Here is a 23,294-nt window from a genome sequence, read left to right on the forward strand (position 1 = left end):
AGGGACGGAGAGGGAAGACAGCCATGTGAGGACAGAGGTGCTGCAGCTGCGAACCAGGGAAGGCCACCAGCCACCAGAAGCTGGAAGAGGCAGGAAGGGCTCTTCCCCAGAGTCTCGGGATGGCGCCGCCCTGCTGACACCTTGATTGCAGACTTCCAACCTGCAGGCCTGTTAGAAGATAAAGTGTTCAGCCACCTGTCTGTGGGCAGCCTCAGGAAACTAACACAGTTGTAAGTTTCATGTGGGGTTTAATTTTACAAAAGGCATGATTCAGGGTAGCTATAAACTGAAATTAAATTGGAAAGTTTGTCAAATTTTTGTTTATATACCAAATACTAATAATTATTTTTAATTGCAAAGAATAAATCTATTTTCTGATCTGTCTTTACTTAAAAGACCTAAAACATACTAACAAAACATGGCCTGTCATTTGGGGTGCATTTCAGCCTAGGAAGTACTCCTCTATTTTATCAATCCAAATTCCTACTCTGGTTGAGATGTTCAGTAGCTTTGGGATAGAAAAATTTTAAGCTTTTTCAGGGGGAAAAGGAATTAAAAACATTTTTAAATGGTATCCGAGTAGAACCTTCATTACAAATAAACCATTTATTCACATTCCTTAAATATTCTGTACATAGTGACACCTTCCTCAAGTTAGACTAAGCAAGCCATCGAATCCTTAAAATAGGAAGGTAAATAAAAAATATCTATGGAACAATAAAGATTGTTTTTGTTTTTATGCAATTTCTGTTACCTGTTCAGAAATAAATATCCAAGAAATTTCCCAAATTCTTACTGAAATTTAAAAATGTAGGTATTTTAAATTTCTATTTAGTTCTATAAAAATGATACCATCACATCTCAAAGTTTTAAATCTACCACTCATACTCTTCATGGACAATTAAAAATATTTTTATTGATTTTTAGAGAGAGAGGAAGGGAGAGGGAGAGAGAACATTGATATGAGAGGGAAACATCCATTGGCTTCCCCCTGCACTCCCCCTACTGGGGATCCAACCTGCAACCCCAGCATGTGCCCTGACAGGGAATCGAACCGGCAACCTTTTGGTGTTCTGGATGACGCCCATCCAGCTGATCCATACTGGCCAGGGCATCTTCATGGGCAGTTTTTATTCTTTACATTATCTAAAATGAAGTAATAATCAAAGGAGTACCTAATTATTCCTTTACCAATCATTTAGTGAGTACTTACTATGTGCTGCGTTCTTTACCAAGGGCTAAAAATGTGATAGGAAGGATAACAACAACCAATATATACAGAATGCTTACTCTGAGCCAGCCACAGTGCTGAGCACTTTATGTCTATTAACTAATTTAATCCACATTATCCTACCTGAAGTAGGTTATTACCTCCTCCTTTCAGGTGAAGAAGCTGCCGAGTGAGAGTCCAGGGTTCGGACCTAGGCAGTGTGAGCCCAAAGCCCTCACTTGAGCGTCACATTTTATTACGTCCTTAATGGGATGTGATAAGGGACTTTCTCAGGGATGTGGCAGTTTTTACTTGTAATGAATTGTGATAAGTCACATTAAAGAAGTCCAAGTGAGAATGGTCTGTGTGAAGGTATGAGAGTGCAGATGGAGAAGGATCCGATTCTAGACAAATATAGGTGGAAAAATCGACAGGACTTCAATAAAATGGCTGCCGGATGGTCTCCTAATTGCTCAGGAATTCAATTAGGATTTACCCCTGACTTGAGTTTCTGGTAAGAAGTGAGTGGTGTTCAAACCAACAAAGACGCTCATTTATTTATTGTTTTTGTAGAGAAAGACGTCCTTTAATTTGAAGGCATGTTGCAAAAGCACTGCTGCTTGAAGACCTGACTGCAAAGGCTCCTCAGACTCATGGGGAACGGCAGGGTGCCTTGTCTGGGAGAAGCAGCGCCAAGGCCCTGCTGGGCTTAGTTCACGATGGCGGAGGCCAGAACGTCCCATTTCTGTCATTAGATGGCCAGCTTTGGTTACTGACAGGATTCTTGGCATCGAAATGACTCTATCTTAATGATCACTGTAAGGATCTGCACTTAGATGCCAATGACAAAAAGCCCTACCCTAAAGTAACTTTCTCGGTGGCCCCTTTATCATACAGCTTTACCAATGTAGGTTTCCAAAGGTACTGCAGTCTATATGACTTTTTTTGTTTTTGTCACATTTTTTTTCGTAATTTTCAGATTTTCAGAGTGCAAATTAATGAAAACTGATTATTATGCTCAAGTTTGAACATAGAGGGGGATGAGACAAAATGTGTATATTACTCAAATCGTTTACAAAATAAACATTTTCATTTCTTAGCCACACATATTTTCAAGTGCAGTGTATTTTATCTGAAAACTGAGTTTGTAAAAAAAAAAAAAAAATGCATTTTTATGAGCCAAGGCTGAATTCTGTAGTCTTAAATTGTGCCTAGACCTTTCTGCCCTTACTTGTCAAATGCTCTTTTTCTATGCTCGGTCATTTTTATACAATACTACTATTAAAGAGATAGTGGAAAAACTATACATTGTTTGTTAGTCTGAAAATCAAAGCTGCCTCTCAGAAGGGCTTGAAGATCTCACCTGAATTTTAACTGTCATCATCTAGGGTCTGGTTTTTGAGCAGCTCAATGCATCACTGTAATATTTCCTAGAGTCCTGTCCAATTCAATGTATGGAATGACTAGGTTGTAGTCATACTAGTTGTGAGCACGCAGGCGAGAAGAAAAGCAGTTAAACATCTCGCTGTGTGTGAGCAGTTCGAGGGCAAGCAGACACCATGCACCTTGACCACCTATTATGAAGCTTTTTGCTGCCGTGTCAAGTGAAAGCGAGTTAATTGGGTGAAGCTGTGGAGCATGTTAGGGGCCTGGTAAAGGGTTGCTGTCTGACAGCTGAATGTCAGCAAAAGCCGGTCAAGTGTAGCTGAGAGACAGAGACCTGTCACAAAGTTCCCGCAGACTGGAGCACAGTTAGGCAGCTGAGATGTGGTTCAGTCTCACTTTCTCCCTCATTGCATCCAAGCACCTTAAAACATTTTACACTGGAGGTGTCAACTCTTGTTCTCTGAGCTGTTTCCCCCTAACTGTCCTGCATTCAAATGATTGAACAAAAGATGCTAATGTTTAGCAAAGTGAATGTAAATTTCCTCTTTCCCCCTTTTCTTCCCAAGCAGATAGACATTCACCTCAAAGGCAACTTGGAAGGTTTACCTCAAACAATTAGATTGTCTCCAAATCTGGTTTATATAATAGAATCTTTTTCTCAAGAGAGAATAAGAATGGAAAATTAAAGTAGTAGAATAAGCAATGTGTTTTCCTCTGAGAAAGAAAACCTAGCTGAAGGGAGCGAGGACTCCTCGAGAAGAGACACTTGCCAACATCACTTTCCCTTCTTGTCAGAGCTGCCTCCTTTTTCAGAGTGGTCTAAGGTACAGTGCTACTGTGACACTCAGCGGAAGGTCAAGAAAGATAAACAGGAGGGACCAGTGAGGTTCCTTCTGAAACTTCGACACCAGAGTTGGAGGGCGCTAGGTGAAAGGGACCAAGAGCCGGCGCTGTCCCTTGGACCTGCAGCAGTGATGCAGAGGTGGCCCGGAGGAACTAAGTTTAAATTTTAACTCAATTTGACATTAAATTAAACTTTAACTAATTTAAAATGAAATGATTACATGGGGCTGGTTACTACTGTATGAACAGCACAAATTTAAGCAGATTGCCATATTGTGCTATTATAAAAATGCGTGTGGGGTGTTATGGTAACACAGAGAAGGTGAGGTGACAGATGGCAGGGAAAGTTTGGGGAAACGATGCTTGAGGTGAGTCTTGAAAAACTGTGAACACCTGGTGAAGAAGCTCCTCTTAAATAGAAACAGCAGCATGAAGGAGCCGGGGACAGGAGAGCAGGGCGAGCTTCAGGGTCGGCCTTTGATGAGCACTGGGGAGCAAACGTGTTTTGTGGGAATGACCGCAGTGCAATGGTCGCCTCCAAGCCCACTACCAGGCAAGTTGTCCCAGAGGCCTCCCAGACTGAACTAGGATACATACTCTACTCATATGGTTTATCAAATCAATTTAAAACACACAGCAAGCTCTGGCCAGTTTGGCTCAGTGGTTAAAGCATCTGCCCATGGACTGGAGAGTCCTGGGTTCGGTTCCTGCTAAGGGCACGTACCCTGGTTGCGGTTTGTGTGGGTGGCAACCATTTGATGTGTCTCCCTCATGTCGATGTTTCTCTCTCTGTCTCTTCCTCCCTCTCTCCCTCCTACTCGATCTGAAGATAAATGCAAAAATGTCCTCAGGTGAGGATTAAATAAATAAATAAATAAAACACACAGCAGGAGGCAGAGGGATCTGATAGGGAGCCAGAAGCAGGGCTAGTACTGCCGGACTCCTTAGTTAAGTAGTGTCCATATGTCCTGTCCCTTGGCTGCGTCAGCCATCTATACTCTGTGACGTTCTGTGGTCCAGGGTGGAGATTTGATAATGAGGTTTAGGAGACAGAAGATTCCTGGGGCCACTTCCCCACCCTTGCCTTCTAGGACAGATGCAGGACAAATAGCCATGGCCAATAGCTATAGCTTCACTTAGGCTGCTGAATAGCTTTGTGTTTTATCCTCAGTTCTGTGGCCAATTTAAGGATGACGTTAGCCTAGAGGTGGCATACCTCTGTTATGATATGATCTTTTTATGTCTTTCTATCTATAAGTAACCTGTCTCCCAGGGTACTAACTTACCATCTGTTCTTAACATATCGATTCTGCCCACGCCTCATAGACTACTGGCTGGCTCATTTTCTGTGTTTAAACATGCATTATATGTTTCACCTGTACATACATTTTCTGTCTTATAACTTTGAATATTCTCAAATAATAAGCATATATACAATGAATAGGAGATGAAGTAAGAAATGGATGTACATCAGAAGGGATGGCTTGTTTACAAATGTTAAAAGTGTTAATTTGGTTGGCAGAAATGAAGAGACCCTTAAATAACTAAAGAAAAATTAAGAGCTTTACTTAATCATTATCTTGTGGATACCCTACCGTGAGTCTGAAGTACATTTTAAACATCTAGGCTTTTTTTGAGAAGCTGGTGTGCAGGCTCTTAGGGGGTTGATCTGAACGAGGGCTTGGTGATTGTTGAAGGCTGGGGAGGCTCTGTGGGCAGGTACCCAGTGGAGCAGATGGAACCGGAGGGAGCGGCTGTGCTGGTCCTCCATGCAGGCCTAGGGACTGGTATCTGGGCTCCTAGGAAAGAGTGTAAAAATGTAAGTGGAAAGAAATATTTTATTGTAGGCACCATGAAACCCAGGGTTCCAGTCAGAGTTGCCAGAGTTTTCAGGTGACAGGGAAGGAAGGGTGGGCATGTGGCCAATTGTGTGCAGAGCCATTACTCACACGGCACAGGGAGCCCTCCGACACAGCGGAGGCAGGACCTGGTGGAGGGATTGTAGCCGCCCAGCAAGTCTCGTCGGAGACCGCACAAGGGCATTGAGGTCTTGCATGCACAGGTCGGGGACTGGGACTCATTACTGGGACCTTGTCTGTATCCAAAGAGCAGTGATACTGGCAAGCTCAGTGCCATGGTACGTAAAAACCTAACATGAAAACAGCACTTCTGTGGTTACGTACTATTTCAGCAAACTATAAGTTAAGGAGAACTGACTCGGGATGCAGATGGTTATGGACAGTGTGAGCTCCCTGAGGGCAGAGAATGCATGTGTGTAATTCGCTGCTGTATCCCGGTACTTGGCACATTGTAGGCACTTGATAGATATCTGTTGAAAGAATTAATGAATGGGGCTAATTTAGGAGACTAATGGTGGATGTGGGTTTAGATATGCTTTATGCATATGCAACCACAGGAAAAATCTATCATATGGAATCGATCATGGAAGGCAGCGATTTTTAACCTTTTCATTTCATGGCACACATAAACTAATTACTAAAATTCTTTGGCACACCAAAAAATAAATATCCTTTGCTGATCTGACAAAAAATAGGTATACTTTTGATTGAATTATAAAAAATAATAGTAATTACCTACTCTTTTTGCTACATACTAACTTTAAAAAAAAATCAGGGGTCTATTCTTATACATAAGGATTTCTGGTACCAAGAATTTTTTTTTTTTTTTTTTTAATCCTCACCTGAGGACATTTTTCCATTTTTTTGTTCAGATAGAGTGATAGGGAGAGAGAGGAAGAGAGAGAGAGAAACATCGATGTGAAAGGAACACATCAAGTGGCCGCCACCTGCAGGACCTACCAGGGCCGGGGACAAACTGCAACTGAGGTACATGCCCTTAGTGGGAACCGAACCCGGGTCTCTCTGGACCGCAGGCCGACGCTCTAACTGCTGAGCCAAACTGGCCAGGGCGGTACCAAGAATTAACCAGTCAGACACAACTTTATTATGTGACGTAACCAGTAAGATGCAACTCTGTTATGTGACCTATATGCTTATGGTTCAAAACAGAACATTCACATTGGATGGCTATTGTTGTGTTGGGTGTTGTCATTTTTTTATTTGACAGTCTAAGAGAGAAGAGGTCAGTGCCCTGACTAAAGAGTCAGGTATTGCATGTTTTTAATAATTCTTACGGCGCACCGGTTGAAAATCGCTGATTTAAGGAACAGATTTCTGAAAAGTAATCTATGAGTATATTATTGTGAAATTTTATAATTGCTGCATTATTCTCACATTTCTATAGGATGTTTTCCCTAGAGATGGGTTTGGTTTGAGACTGTTGGAAATGGTCCGGTTCTATGAGAAATAACATTCCTCTTGTGTAAAGGAAGTGCCACTGCCACTCAGCGATTTATTTTGGAACATACTCCGGGGGCTTGTTGTGATTTGAAGGCATTCCATCGACGTGAATCCCAGACCACATAATTTGACTTACACCTGAAGTGCCCCTCTCTCACTGAGAAACAGAGAGACCACATTCTTTTAACTGAAGAGAACCCATCCCTCCACAAAGGCCCACCTGTGACACTGGTCACAGGGCAGCAGCCCGGGGAATATAGGCTTTCATCTGGATGGTCAGTGGGAAACAAAGACTCTTTGCAACATCTTGTAAGGAATGGCTAGGGATTTTAGGTGTGATATTGTGGAATAATGAGGGAACAGGGGAAAGGAAAGGCATAGAAAAAATGGTTTTGAATTTTAAGATGTGATTTTTATCCTGTGATTTTGTTAAGATATGTGATTACAGGTACTTACAATGTTAGTAAGATTTAGAAAAGTCATCTTTCTCAAACAACTTCACATTTTGGATGATTCTTTCCTTCTTCTGCTCTCTTTACCTGAGTATAGGTCAGTTATTCCACTCAGAGAAAAAAACGCTGCTTAAAAGTCTAAGTTTCTATCATCCATATTATTACTGAATTTTTGACATGGAATTAAAACGGTTTATACCTTTAAGAAGAAATTCTTCAGTAATGAAAAGGTGGTCAGAATACTTGCACCGAATAGTTCCCAGAGAAAGTGTGGCGTGTGCATTTGGAGCACAGAAGCTGTAACGTGGAGCTGGGAGTGCTGCTGGGCTGACTGGGGGCACACGCGTGTGTGCGCCTCTCTGCGTGAGGACTTGCATTTGTGCAGGGCAGAGGCACAAGCCCCTCCTCAAGGTTACCTGTGTGTGTTTGCTTAGTGTCAGGTTGTAGATATGAGTTTGATAACTGAAAATGTTGAGATAAGGACGTGTTGTTAGCTAAATGGAAATATTTTCAAAATTTGCAAAACACTTGGTTAAAGACTACCCTCTGAGACCTTTAACAACTCAGTTACATTTTCATTTTGACCACACAATTCAGTCATGACTATACTAAAATACAGGTTTCAGTATATATAAAATTAGTTTTTTTTTAATTCTCACTCCAGGATATTTTTACATTTATCTTCAGACAGAGTAGGAGGGAGAGAGAGAGAGAGAAACATTGATGTAAGAGAAACACATCGATTAGTTGCCACCCACATGACCCCAGCCAGGGCCGGGGCTGAACTAGAACCAAGGTACGTGCCCTTGGCTGGAATCGAACCCGGGACTCCCTGATCCACAGGCCAGAGCTCTAACCACTGAGAAAACTGGCCAGGGCTAAAATTGTTTTTTTTTAAAATAAAGCATTTTTAGTTATAAAAAGCATGTTATTATAGATAATTGGAAAATATAGAAGTTTAGGGGAAAATCACCAGTATCTCAAACAAGTAACATGTAATTTTGTGTATTGTCTTCTCACTTATAGAGTCTGGCTCTGAGTGGGCAAAGTACAGCCTGTGGGTCAGATCTACTTGCCATCTGTTCATGATGTGAGGATTTTGTGAAATTTAAATTTCATGTTCATAAATACAGCTTCATTAGAACACAGCCATACTAATTCATTTGCATATTGTCTGTGGCTGCTTTGGGGGCTACAGCAGCAGAGTTTAGTAGCTGCAGCAGAGAACATATGGCCTGTAAAGCATAACATAATTGTCTGACCCTTTACAGAACAAGGTTGCTGGTCCCTGGTCAAACCTAAACATTTGTCCATGTTATTCAAAAGTTTATAACCATAAATTTTAAAGCTATGTAATATTCCATCAAGTGGCTATAGTTTACTTAACCATACTTCCATTGTTTAATATGGGATCATTTCCAATTTTTGTCTGTTGTTATTAGTATAAGGAACCTAATCATAAGTGGAATTGTTGGATCAATGCTATTAACCATTTACGACAACTGCCAAATTATAGACTAAATGGTTCTATCAATTTGTACAGCCACTAGCAATTTATGAATGCCTGTTTCATAAAGCCTTTACTAACATTTATATCATAATTTTGATTGGCAATAAACATCATTTTACTTTGCATTTTTGATTATTATTGGGGGATCACCATTATTCCCATTTTAAAATGATCTATTAATTGATTAATTTTAGAGAGGGAGGAAAGGGAAGAGAGAGAGAAAAAAACATCAATTTGTTGTTTCACTTATTGATACATTCATTGGTTGATGCCTATATGTGCCCCGACCAGGGATCGATCCCACAACCTTGGCATATCGGGGCAATGCTCTAACCAAATGTGCTACTCGGCCAGGGCTCCATTTATTTTTAACCAGCTGTATTTTTAATGTTGTGAACTGCCAGTTCATAGCCTTTGTTATAGTTAAATAGTTTTAAAAATAAAAAACCATGGGAAGAAAAATTTGGACTTTCAAAGCTTTTTCCTCCTAACCCACACTTCAGTTGATTCCCTTTTCCTAAAGATAATGTAGTTTCTTGTGATTTCTTTTCAGTAAGAAAAATAGGTATATATGTGTGTTTATGCTTTTTTTTTTTATCCTCACCCGAGGACATTTTTCCATTTTTTTGTACAGATAGAGTGGGAGGGAGAGAGAGGAAGAGAGAGAGAGAGAGAAACATCGATGTGCAAGGGACACATCGAGTGGCTGCCACCCGCACGACCAACCAGGGCCGGGGACAAACTGCAACCGAGGTACATGCCCTTAGCGGGAACCGAACCCGGGTCTCTCCGGACCGCAGGCCGATGCTCTAACCGCTGAGCCAAACCGGTCAGGACTGTTTATGCTTTTTAAATCATAAATGTGTGTTTATGCTTTTTAAAAAAATGTCTCTATCCTGAACATATAATTTTATTTTTTATTTTTATTTTTAAATTATTTATATTAATTTATTTTTGCTACAGGTGTTTCTCCTTTTTTCCCCATTGACACCCTCCTCCCCATCCCCCCCCCATTTATGCTTATTTTTATATACAAACGAGTTATTTTTCTTTATATACACGCACACTGTTTTTCCCTTGGACTTACTTCTGTATCAGCACTAGCACACTTACCTCAATTTAAAAAAATTGTTGTATTCTATGGTTGTGTCATAATTCACTTAAATAGTACTCTGTTGATGGCCCTTTAATTTCATTTTAGAATATTTTTCTGTAAAGCAGTGCCTCAGTGAACACATCTGCGTGCTCACTGGTGAACCCTGGACTGTGGCGCGGAGGGGCGCCTGCGGTGGGCGGAGCAGGGACGCTGCGCTCTGTCTCCGGGAAGGCCTCCGCTCGCAGCCCGGCCGGCGGCTCCCTGTCTGCTCAGCAGTGGCTCTCCGCAGACGCTTGCCTCTCTTTTAGGTGAAAAGGAATCTTTCATCCTCACGTGCTGTGTAGTACTTACTTCTTTAGGGATGAATGAAGTTTAGCACTTTTTCGTGTGTTTATTGGTTATTATAGTCTTCCTTCCCCCACCAAACAGCCAATTTGTTTGTGAGGCAGAGGCTGCCAGTGTCTCCTGACCTCTGTTTTCTTTCTTAGTAATAGGAACGGAATATTACGTGGGCCACGCCGAAGGATGTAAAATAAAATAAAGCTGCATCTCTCAGACTCCCCTGAAGCTACCTCCGCCACGTGCTACGTTCTGGCCAGTGGGATGTAAGCACAAGTACCTTGATTTTAGGCTGTGCCTTTACATGTACGTGGTGCCGCCTCCTTTGCTCCATGAATGAGGGTTAGCACTTGTTCATGTTTTTATTGGCTATTGTATTCTTCTGGTCAGAATGTAGACATGATGGAACTTGAGAAACCAGTTGGGACCCTGAGATGGAAGCCACATACTTAGACGGTGAAGCCCGAGACAGAAGCAGCCTGAGATCCCGATAGCTCCATGCAGCCATATCAGAGAGAGAGGCGTTTGTATCTTATTGAAGCCACTGGCGTGGGGAGTCTCTTGTTACAGCTGAACCCAGTCTAGTTAACGCACTATCCTTAGCCTGTTTCCTAATCAGGTTTTTCACTTTATTGATTTGCATGAACCTTTTGTAAACGAAGGTAAAAGTTGGTGTCAAAGTCATCCTGTGGCTATCACGTGTGTTGCACATGTCTTTATCAGCTTGTCCCTTCAGTGTTTCAGTGTCCCCTTTACAAGGTGGGGCAGAAGTAGGTGTACAGTTGTGAGTATGTGAAACAGTTTACTCCTGTATTACTTATTAATTGTATTATTTTTCATATGAGCTACTGTAAACCTACTTTTGCCACACTATATAAAGTATGCATATATTTAAAACATAGTTTTTATTAATTCAGTTTTTGTACCTTTTATATAGTTGAGTGTATGGATATATTTGCATGTCAAGTTCTCTCTGAGCTGTTTGGGAATACCTATTTCTAAGACAGGTGAAAACTGGCCTCCTCTGCGTTTTCTGGCGTCCCGGCACTCCGTATGTACCAGTAAGTGCATCAGAATTGCCCGACAGGAGCAGCTGGGAGCACAGGCCTGCGAGGGAAAGCAGGAAAAGAAAGAACACAACCACCTGGGAAAATTCTTTGGCTCTTTTTCCAACCTCAGTCATGTCAGGAAATCTAAACATTCAAGAGAAGAAAAATGGGAATTTTTATCTTGTTAGGCACGAGACATCTTTAAACTAATTTAAAATTGAAGTTTAAATGTTTTGTTGTTAATTTAGAACTTCAGTGCTAAATTCTACCTCTGAATATTACAACATATAAGCTCCTTTGGTGAAAGGGTTAGAACTGTTATGTAGATGTTGTGAAAGTGATTTATTCCAGTACCATGGATATTCAAATGTGGACTATCGTAAAATATGTTCTCAAAAATATAAACATTGATTTTTAGCCTCTACTACAATATACGTATACTTCTATTTTTCAGTTTCACAGAGATCTGTGGAGTCCTAACGATGTTTATGAAACAGCTCTGGATGTAAAATTAGCTGAGGCAGTGTCTCCTTTGAGTGGCATGATAAAGTAGCGGATAAGCATATGGGGAGGAAGATCGGAGGGATCAAGACTCATATTCATTTCTACCACTTACCAAGCTGTGCAGAATGGGGCAGTTCATCCTACTCTTCTGAGCCCCTGTTTCTTCAACTGTAAACTGAGGGCAATAAAAGTACGTTCTCACTGGTTGTTGGAATTAAGAGAATGCCTTATAAAGCGAAACCTAGCCCAGTGTCTGACATATGCTCAATACATGTTAGCAATAATTAGAAATTTGGAATTTATTATCACTTGAGAAGAGTATAAAGAGAGGTGAATGCCCTGGACAGTTTTGCTCAGTGGTTGGAGTGTCAGCCCGTGGACCGGAGAGTCCCGGTTCGGTTCCCGCTAAGGGCACATACCTGGGTTGCAGTTTGTCCCCAGCCCCGGTTGGGGTCATGTGGGTGGTGACCAGTCCATGTGTCTCTCTCACATCGATGTTTCTCTCTTTCTCGTCTTCCCTCTCTTTCTCGTGCTCCATCTGAAGATGAATGCAAAAATAAAATGTCCTTGGGTAAGGATTTAAAAAAAAGAGAGGCGAAGAAGGGGAGCTACTAGGTGCTGTGCATTTTGTGTGTTGCATTATACCATGTAATCCTTGTAGCTGCCCCGTGAGGGGGTAGGTCTCCCTACTTTTCAGATGAGGATGCAGGCTCACTCAGGTTCAGCAGCTTGTCAGAGACCACATGCTTAATAATCAAGTTTGGAACCTGAGGTCTCTTCAACTTCAAAGTCCATATTTTCTCCATTATACTGTGCTACTGAGAACGGGGACATAACTATATATATGTAAAATAACCAAATAGTAAAATAAGGCCAAAACCATGAAGTGATAGCATGAGTGGTTTGTTCATCCAGTCATTCTTCAGTTAGAAATCGTGTTCAGTCCCAGATACTTTGCTAAGTGCTAGGAGTACAGAGCCAAGAACCGATCACACCAATTGCCCTTAGTTTTATAGGGAAGATGTAGATGTATGCAAATAAGTAAAAATAGGAAAGTAAATGCTTAGGAAGAAATATAAAAGTGTTTAGCTGTAGTTGGGGAAGGGAGGGACGAAGATCTGGAAAGGCCTCACAAAGAGGGGCGCCTTGAGCAGAGTCTGAAAGGTGGAAAGGCAGTCAGCCCACAAAGGACAGAGGGTGTCTCAGACAGTGGACAGACAAGAGGCAGGTGTGAACTATGGTACATCGTATTTACGGACATCGTATTTATGCAACTAGATTGCAGAGTACAGGGGGGGAAATGGTAGATGAGGCGGACGGGGATGCAAAGAGCTTCTGAACCAGGCTGTAGACAGCTGGAACTTTGCAATGCACAGGGCATGCCTATCAGGAAGCATGAAGAATTGAGGTGGTCAATCCAGTTAATCTGTCATATTAATCAAGGAGCCAAGGCTGAAGGTGAACCAGAGAGATTGACTTTAGACCTCTGGCTTTTGAACCCAAGCTCAATGCCTTCTTGAGGACAAAATTGTTGTGATGTGAATCAAGTTTATTATCATCTTCTACCTCTGTTTTCTACCTCTATGATTACTCTTCCTTCTTAATCTCTAGGTAACCAGCCCTTTTAAGTTGTTTTCTGTTTATCTAGAACTCCTTTACAATGCTCCATTGACTCCCATGTCTTGATGTCAGTGAGTTCAAGAGCCAGACTGGTCTGTAATGACATGGGGAGAGCAATGCATAAAATGTTCTTATAGGTTTGGTATTGGTAACCAAAAGTTAGAATTGATAACTACAAGGAATATTTCATGATGTGACAGCTAATGTATATATATGAATATATATGTTTATATATACACACATATTTAATGTGTGCATGCGAATGCATCATAGCAAGTATATATATGGGTGTATATACATATTCATCAGGTGCATGTACATATATACGTGTGTTTGTATATATGTTCATGGTATATAACTGAGCATTCCACAAGGGAAAACTATGTATGTGATTTTTGCCAACTCTGATTATTTGTGTGAACCGCAGTGCCCTGTGATGCCAGCTGACAGAACTGGAAAACGGGCAGGTATAATTTGCTTAATTAACTTGAAGTATATGGTATGGAAAGAAGAAGACTGTGATCTGAGTACTGGGACTAGGGGTAAGAACATGTTAGGGCTGAGGTAGCAATGGGGAAGGAGCCTCAGAGTAAGGCCCTCTTGTGGATGCTTTGATTTCTTTGTTGATGCGGAGCTGTCTGTGCCCTCTGCTTAAAACCAGTCAATAATTTGCAGACCTCAAAACATCATCATGGAGGTCGAAGTAGTAAAAAGTATACTATAGAATTTAATTGAATGAAGCCCATCATCTAAACTGTGGCTAATCTTGTTATGAATTTGGCTTTTTTTTTTAGAACCATGTGCAATATGTATTCCTTTCCCTCGAGAATGGCCTATCTATAAGGCGTCAAAATCTTCAATATTATATTATATTTGGGGAACTCTGGTTTCTGAGTTAATGTCATCCTCAAAAGTTGGGTGTTAACATGACATCATATGCCACCCTATGTAGAATGACAATGGACCAGCAGAACTTCAGAGCTGGAAATAGTCTGGCTCCTCATTTTATAAGTGAGGGAAGTGAGACCTAGAAGGACTGATTCACCTGCCAAATGACCAATGAGGCTGTACAGAGTGGGAGGAAAATACAGTTTTCTGATCTTCCGTCCGATACTCTTCTCACCACGCTGGGTGCCTAGCAGAATCTCCGAGCAGCACTGCTCCAGCTTCTAACTCATGTTCTCCCTCACCTTTTCCCGTGTGAGACTCTAGAAGACTAAACCTGATAGCAAATGCCACTTCGGAAACAAACAGCTTAGTGTCATTGTTTCAGAAGCCTTGGTCTGCAAATTGCTTTGATTTATAGATAATTTATTGAGTGATTATCTTATTATTAGACTAATACTTTATTTACTTTTTTATTGGGAAAACAGTCTCAGAAAACTAAGACATTATAGCCTTGAAAAATGGCTATTGGACATGTTCAATTACCATATTTCATAAAATTCTTAAATGTAGAAATTTAGTTGACACATTTTGTATTGTGAATATATATTTAACTGGTAGACTAGAACAGTTCAAATAGAATCATTTACGGTTTATTGAGCAAATAAAAGTGCTTCCATAAAGATTCACGTGACACCGAGCTTTTATTTCAGGTAACTAATTTCTTTTTGAAAAATTGCTTAAATTGAGATTTACAGGAGAGACAACCAGAACACCTCAGCAGTTTAAAAAGTATTTAAACCACCATAGATGTTACAGATTTAAAATATAAAATCAGGTGATGAATATTAACTTTTAATGGGCTCTGATCAAAAGTTATTTAACTGTCTTTTTCTCTCTGTGTTATATTAAAAGTGTTATTATCTATTTTTGGTTATTATTTATAACAAGAAAAATAGTTCATATTTAGTTATTTTTTAACATCTCATTTGGAAATAAAAATTTTACCAGAATTTTTGCTGGCTAAAATCAGTTTGGAGTATAGCCAATGACCCTAGTAACAACAAAAATGTTTTCATGTACACAAAGTTAAATCTGTTTACTTGGTGGAGGGCCTGCCTTTGGGGGTGTGTATCTTTAAGGTAATCTCTTGTTTACATTATTTTTTATGTTTAGGACATAAAGTCCGAAGACTATGTAAAAAGTGAGTCTCTGATTTGAAATACTAAAGAAATGCTCAACACCCCATTTCAAGTTATATAGTAAAATGTTACTTTAGATGAAAGGATTTCAGACAATGGAAAATAGACATATTAAAAAGTAAGATGAGAACAGACCAAAGAGGGACTCTTTGTAGAGCGCCAAGATCCCTAGAATATGAAGGAGAAGGGAGCAGTTAGGGACTGTCCCTAAAGAACCACCTTCCTCATGTGTGGTGTTAGGCTGATGGAGCCACAAAACAAAAGAGGAAACTTCAAGTACAGAATATATGTGTGTGTGTGTGTGTGTGTGTGTGTGTGTATGACATCTTTAATGTTGCAAAACAGGAGTGACTGGTTAGTTGGGCACAGTTGTCTTTCTCTAGACGAGGCATCAAGAAGAAAAAACCCTCGGAGAACACCTGACCTTCCTTCATCTGATTCTGCAGGCTCCTCTCTTCATTTATCATTTTCTTAGACCCATACTTGAAGTATAAAGATGTAACAACAAACTTTCAAAGCCTTCCCTGACAATATTCTTATATCATAACGAAGCACACTAGTGCTGTAACTGAGGTTTATTAAGCAGAAAATCAGGCCCACTGTCTTCTGCTCTGCCAGCATCCCCCTACCCCAGGTCTGGCAGAATAAGTTAGTAAATGGCATTGTCATGTTTACGGAAGCAACACCAGGCAATAATGCTGCCTGTTCAGATGCTCATCTTTTAAAAAAATCAGAAAAGGTGGTTCTTGTGGTAGTGTGGCAGTCAAGGTGTAAAAGAGTATCCCTCCAGCCTCTGGTGTGATGAGGTCTCTGTTCCGGTGCTGAACTGACATGCTCATGGAGTATTAAGGCCGGGCGAGCGAAACCTCTTCAGTGCTGCTAACCAGGGCTAACATGATCTCGGGACTTCTGTCCTTTTGTGGAGATAAGCTGGACACTCCCCTGCGTAGAGCCATCCAAGTGGCCATTTGAGGTGTTTTTTTAACTTCAAGCATAGAGATGATCTCCGTCAACTCTGTAGGCTTGCAATAGAGTATCAAGAAATGAAAAGAACAGAGAACAAAGACAATTGCTGAACTAGGTGTTAGATGCAGCCATTGATTTTTCTCTAGTTGTGTGTTGTTGTTTTTTTAATCCACAGAAATGGTAATGCATACAACAGTTGAATTTCTATGCTTCCCTAAGGCCAGTGATAGCCCCCTTGCTTTCACATGCAGAGACAGTTTTGTCTAACACGACGTAATAAAGCAAGTCCGCAGAGTTCACACTATTTTGTTATCAAAACTGTAAGAGAAACTGCCGAAAAGGAATCTGTTTTTCATTTGAAAAATTCTGCAGTATAGGGTGTGTTTTTAGACTAGACATATCTAGGCAACATTTATTTGCTGAGAATCTGGAAAATTCTGACATACAATTGATCACTATTTTCCCACTATCTATAAATGTTGTAAAACAATACCTCTCCACTTAACTGTAAGACTTTGTTCATGTGAAACATTAACTATTGAGTACTGATGTTACTTAAGTCTGAAATGTATAGTTTCTCAAAATATTAATTCTGTTTTCGAGTACTTCATGAGTGTGTGGATTTCTTAAGTTAGGTTTCCAATAGTTTCTGGATTCCAGTAATGTTTAATATCTGAGACATTATTTTTCATGTTGCAATCTCATATTTTGACACGTGATTTCCAAATGCTTATCCTACAACAGTATTTATTAAAACAAGGTGGTGGCGTTATAATGAAAGGTAAAGGCAAAAAGTTTATCTCACAGCATGTCATGTCTCAGTGTGCTATTTTTTAGAAGTCACTAGGATTGACTTTTTTTTCTTTGTGCTATATTTGTCAATTAAATAAATTAGACTTATGGGTTTGAAAAATGTAAAGCTCTGGCCATTGTGGTCAATGGTTAGAGCATCGGCCTGTACCCTGAAGGGTTGAGGGTTTGATTCCTGGTCAAGCGCACGTACTGGGGTTGCAAGTTTGATCCTTGGCCCCTGGTCGGGGCTCGTATGGGAGGCAGCCAATTGATGTGTCTCTCACATCTAGGTCTCTCTCTTTTTCTCTCTTCCTCCCTCCCTTCACTCTCTAAAAATCAATGGAAAAAATGTCCTCAAGTGAAGATTAATAAAAAAAAAAAGAGAGAGAGGAAAAAAGAGAAATGTAAATATCCACAGTTCATTTTCTAAGCAGTATAATCTTCCATGTTATGTAGCATAAGGAAATAAACACTCTTAGCACCGGTTTCTGTAAACTGCCAAGATGGAAGCAGAGGTAAAAGTGCCTGATTGCATTCACTCTTTGATTCAGTCACTTTATAAGTTTTTTTTTTTTTTCTTATCCTCACCCAAGGGCATTTCTGCATTTATCCTCAGATAGAGAGGAAGGGAGAGAGGGAGGAAGAGAGAGAGAAACATCGATATGAGAGAGACACATCGAGTGTCTGCCACCCACACAACCCCGACCGGGGCTGGGGACAAACTGCTACCGAGGTACGTGCCCTTAGTGGGAACCGAACCCAGGACTCTCTGGTCTGCGGGCCAACGCTCTAACCGCTGAGCCAAACTGGCCAGGGCAACTTTATAAGTTTTATACAGACTTTCAGTGTTTATGACAGAACGAATGAGAGATGCAATCACAATTGGAAAATAATTTAATATTTGTGATTATATAGATCAGATAAGTGATTTTCAACCCGTGCGCTGTGGCATGCCGGTGTGCTGCATGACTGTGTAAAAGAACATGCAGTGCCTGACTATGCAGTCGGGGCACTGACCTCCTTTCCCGTAGATGTCAAATAAAAATGACAACAGCCAACACAACAATGGCCAACCGGTGTGAATGAATCAAATTATGCCTATTTTTTTTGTCAGATTGAAAAAAAATTATATTTTTTAGTGTGCTGCAGAATTTTAGTAATTAATTTATGTAATTACTATGAGATGAAAAAGGTTGAAAATCGCGGGATTGTATAAATGGCATTTCATATTACAGTGATTATTAGTCTTCTTTGTTTATGGTTTTAGACTCTGTTTAAGAGTTTTCAGTTCTATGTTTATTATTATTTTTTTTCATATCACAGACAGGATCACGAGACCATTCAAATCTCTCAGTTCCTTCAAGAGCTACTCTTCCTGCTGACATGATTGGTGTTGGGGAGTTTCTACCTCTGAAAGCTGAACTTGATACAACTTACACCTTCTTAAAGGAGACATTTATAAATTCTGCGCCCCTGACATCATCTCACTCCTCTCCAGTAACTATGTCTGCTAATGCCAAAAGGCCAGCTCAGATTGGATTATGACTTTATGAAATAAAAAAAAAAAAAATGCAGGAAGAGTTAACAGTACAATTACAATTGTTTTCAAGGGGGATTTTCTTATTAGTTGAGTTTTGTTTCAACGCAAGTGGCAGTGGGTTTTTGAAAATTGTGTGACATCTTGATGTATACAGGTACTATCTGTGTCTCCTTGAATAATGAAATAACCAACTTTTCCCCCCTCTAAGTTTTATTTATTATCACAGTTGCTCATTTTTATGTAACATATTTTTAAATGTTAAAGAATGACACATTTTGGGTAATTTCCTTCAGTCTTAAAAAAATCAATAAGCCATTTTAGTCTCTATCTATCAAAGTTGTTTCATACTTGTCTATTTTAAAGCAGGGCTGCGATACTTTAATAGGATTGAGAGAGCTATTCGAAATGTATGCCAATGATTCCTGTCATTTCATGGCAGCCCTGCCATGGTTCACTGAGCCCCCTCTTCTCTCTTGTCAGCTCAACTGAAGACAAGCATTTAGTTGCAAACTTTAAGCAGGTTGTGCAAAACAGAAATGATGTGACTGCTTTTCCTCCTGCACAATAATGTCACTCCTGGTCAATGTGAGAAGGTCAGGTTGCTCCTTGTAAAGCTACATGATACCACTTGCCCATTTGAACAAGTTCAGTTAACTGCTGAATCTGGTCCCTGCAGGCATTGGAAACTCACCCTTTTATCAAGTCAGCATTTGATAAGAAAGTGGAGCTATTGTGCTGGGGAGATTTCTGTGGTATGTTTAGGCCCTTTTTAAGGACAGTTCCCACACCAGTATAGCAGGTAATATATTTAGTATAAGCTGAAAAACTTCAAGGTAATGACTGTTTTGACCTTCAAAATAGACTCCTTTTTTGTTTTTGTTATTGGTAGGACCCCAGAGTGACGCCCATCTTTGATGCTGACAGAATTTAAAACAAGGCCATTGCCCTGTATTTTCTGCCTTGTAGCACACAAAAGTAAAATTGTATGTCAGGCCGAGATGTCGGGGAGCTGACAAGATGCCCCAGTGACATTTCAGCTAGAAAGAGCAAGTGTCTTGCAACCAAGTGGTCAAATATCAAATAATAGGTCAAGCAGGAAGGAGCTGAGTTCTAACCACAAAGAGGTTTCTGGTAACTTACTTGACAAGCTTTTGGGCGCTTTGTGGCTTGACAAAGTGATGTTCTGTGGGGTATCGCTAGACAGACTGTTCTTTATCGCCTTCAGAAGATCAGACATTGACATTGATTAAACTCTTTAACCCTTAAAGGTTATATCCTAGCAGTTTGCATCATGGTAAGTGAAGAACAAAAGAATATTTGTAATGTGTATTTGTTTTTTGTATTAATCATTTAACTCCCAGTGATATTAACTTCTCGTGTGAGCTGTAGTTTTTGACAAAGAGTTTTGGTGCAAAAATCTTATTTTATATTATTTTACATCATGGAGTTTGTTATTACGGATACATTAGAAAATAACAGTATGTATTATGAAATCTATATTGTCTTAACTTTACAGCGACATTTGATTCAAACACACCCAACTTCTGAGATTCTTTTAAATTGGCCTTGGTAAATAAAACTTGTATTCTTACTGTTTATGTTGTTAGACAAATTAGTGATTTGTGCCATCAGAGGTAACAGCATATTGCTGTCATCTTGGAGCACGGTGCGGTTCTCGGGGTGCTGAGCCAGTGTGATTAGCGTGAGATAGCAAGCTGTTTATGGGGAGTAAAATCACCTCTTTAACCAAATTTCTCTGAATTCTTTCCTTGGAATTTTTTTATTCTGGATTGTGAGTATTACAGTATATGCCCTATGTAATGGAACATGCATGAAATTCAATTTGCAAATTTATTGTAAAACAGAAAATGCTATTGATTGGTTTTATATAGATCATAAAGTACTTTCTGCACATTTCTAAACACTTTTTCTGCCAGTCCATACAATGAGTAAGATACTGTCTATATAGAAGTTGATATGCAGCTTTTTAGTTCTTGTAACATCATTTAGATTTCAATTCTCACATAATCAAGTGTTACCTTAGGTCACTTACATGTCTGTGTGTTTGTGTATACGTATGATTGTATTGTACCTATTTACAGATCCTACTATTTTAAGAGGAATGAGAAGTTTTATAAACTTTACATGGACAGACTTTATCTGTTAATGGGATAACACCAAAAATAAATGTATATATCTCTTCATATGTGTGGGTATCTGATTTTCCAGGTACATTTTATGCAGTAAATTCTGAACTATAAATTCAAAAAGATTATTAAGTCAAATCAGAGCATGTCACATTTATAACAAACTGGATGCTAAAGGCCATGGAGACAAAAGGGTGAGCCTTCTGAGTGAGCATTTGTACTCATTACTACATACGTACTGGTTATACCATATGCTTCCCCCCGCAGAAGCCAGACCCAGCAGGAGGATAAGATTTAATAACAAATCCTATGGAGATCTGAGACACTCTAGTCTGTGTCCGAGCACCTTAGTGACCAGTGCTGCATACTTGAGATCTGTGTTGTGTTGGCAAGGACATTTGCTATATCAGCTTCTTTGCCCCCTTAAGAATGATGTAAAAACTAGGCATTTCTCAGGACAATGACTTAAAATTCTTTTATAGGGGAGGGGAAATTTTACTTCATAGCTTAGTATATGGGTTTTCGTAGTAGCCGTCTGTGATCTAGAAAAATACCCGTATGATCCATCACTATCAAAGTGATTCTTAAAGTTACTATTTGATACACAAGTCACAATTATTTACTGAGGATTTGCAGTAGTTTTAATATAAACTTTTCGCAATGACATAATAAATACAAAGAGGTTTAGGAAATTGCAAGAATTGTCAATTCAGTAATTTTTTTTTGAGAGGAAGGGCGAGGGAGAGAGAAACAGAAACATCGATGAGAGAGAACATTGATCAGCCAGCTCCTGCACACCCCCCACTGCGGATCAGGCCTACAACCTGGGCAGGTGCCCTGACTAGGAATCAAACTGGCGACCTCTTGGTGCGTGGGTCAACGCTCAGCCACTGAGCCACACTGGCCGGGCAGCCAATTCTAGTAATTTAATGACATAGATAAATAACCTTTTAAATAGAAAAAGAAGGATAACTTTAATTTGCCAAATGTCTGACTCTTGTTAAACTTAGCAACAGTATTTTTCACATTTATAATATATGCTGTTGTCGAGTGCTCAGTGAGATCATTACTATTGTCATCTTTCTATATTTACCAGTTAAATCTGAATTCACTCTATAGATCATTACTGAACAATGGTAAATTGATCCTATTTTATTTTGTGCTTCTTATAGACAAGTTTTAAAGATGGAAAGTAAATAATATTTATTGAGCAACTATTCTATGCCAGCCATTATAACAAAACTCTGTGTTCTCACAGTAACCTCTGGAGTAGGTATTTGCATCACCATTTTATAGGTAAACAACTGAGTATCTAAAATGTTAAGCATTTGGCTACTGAAGATCACACAGAACCTAGTAATCAGCAAGCCCAGAGCTTTAACTCCAAAGCCCACACAATTTCCATTTTCCCAGGCCTGTTTTCCAGTATTAATTAGCACATTTTAAGAGGAGAAAAACTTTTTAAATTGTCCTGGCCAGTTAGGAATTATTTGGAGAAGTATGTTTTGGTTTGAAATTTAGATCATTTATCCATTAATTAGACAAAATAAGACAAAAAGACACTCATCCACCCCTATGACTAGTAACGGGAAGAACAGTGAAGTTTGTACCCATCTTTCAAAGGGCCCAGCAGCTTCATCGTGTTGCCCAGGGCCTCAGCGTGGCGGAGGGGCTGGACTCAGCTGTCTGCAGGTCCATGGCGTGGCGGAAAGGTGTCGATGGTGAGCACCTGAAGCTCTGCCTTCCCAGTGCGAACGGTGGATGTGCTGAGTAAAGCTGATCAAGAAAGCGGTAACTTGTGAACGCCTAGGATGGAGATGGCGATTTAAAAAATAAAATATAGCCCTGGCCGGTTTGGCTCAGTGGTTAGAGCGTCGGCCTGCGGTCCTGAGAGACCCGGGTTCGGTTCCCGCTAAGGGCACGTACCTCGGTTGCAGTTTGTCCCCGGCCCTGGTCGGTCGTGCGGGTGGCAGCCACTCGATGTGTCCCTTTCACGTCGATGTTTCTCTCTCTCTCTCTGTTCCTCTCTCTCCCTCCCACTCTACCTGAACAAAAAATGGAAAAATGTTCTCGGGTGAGGATAAAAAAAATAATAATAAAATAAAAATAAAAAATAAAATAAATCTTTTGGACTAGTATGGTAGACTGAGTAATGACCCCGAAGATTTCCATGTCCTAATCCTGGAACCCGTGAATGTCACCTTACATGGCAAAAGGGACTTCACAGGTGTGATTAAGTTAAGGACCTTGAGGTGGGGAGATTAATCACCTGGGTGAGCCCCAAGTGCAATCAGAAGTGTCCCATAAGAAGGGAGGCAGAGGGTGATTTGACTACAGAGCAGAAGACGATGCGAGAGGGAGCCGGGGGCTCTGAGGACGCGCAGGGCCGAGCTGAGGAACACAGGTGCCGCTGGGAGCTGAAGGCCGGGAAGC

At 40.2% G+C, this 23,294-nt stretch overlaps 1 protein-coding gene across 9 annotated transcripts in view; it reads left to right on the plus strand.

Annotated features, from left to right (window-relative positions):
- CCDC171 (coiled-coil domain containing 171) overlaps positions 1-18,907 on the plus strand; it is a 340,065-nt gene extending 321,158 nt beyond the window's left edge. For all 9 annotated transcript variants that reach the window (XM_036260954.1, XM_036260955.1, XM_036260953.1 and 6 more), the window contains one exon: positions 18,498-18,907. In XM_036260954.1, coding sequence (XP_036116847.1) covers positions 18,498-18,719 — 222 coding nt within the window. In that variant the 3' untranslated portion in view covers positions 18,720-18,907. The remainder of the gene's footprint in view (positions 1-18,497) is intronic.
- The last annotated feature ends 4,387 nt before the right edge of the window (positions 18,908-23,294 follow it).

Source organism: Molossus molossus, unplaced genomic scaffold, assembly GCF_014108415.1.
Source record: "Molossus molossus isolate mMolMol1 unplaced genomic scaffold, mMolMol1.p scaffold_m16_p_14, whole genome shotgun sequence".
In the NCBI taxonomy this organism is placed as follows: Eukaryota; Metazoa; Chordata; class Mammalia; order Chiroptera; family Molossidae; genus Molossus; species Molossus molossus.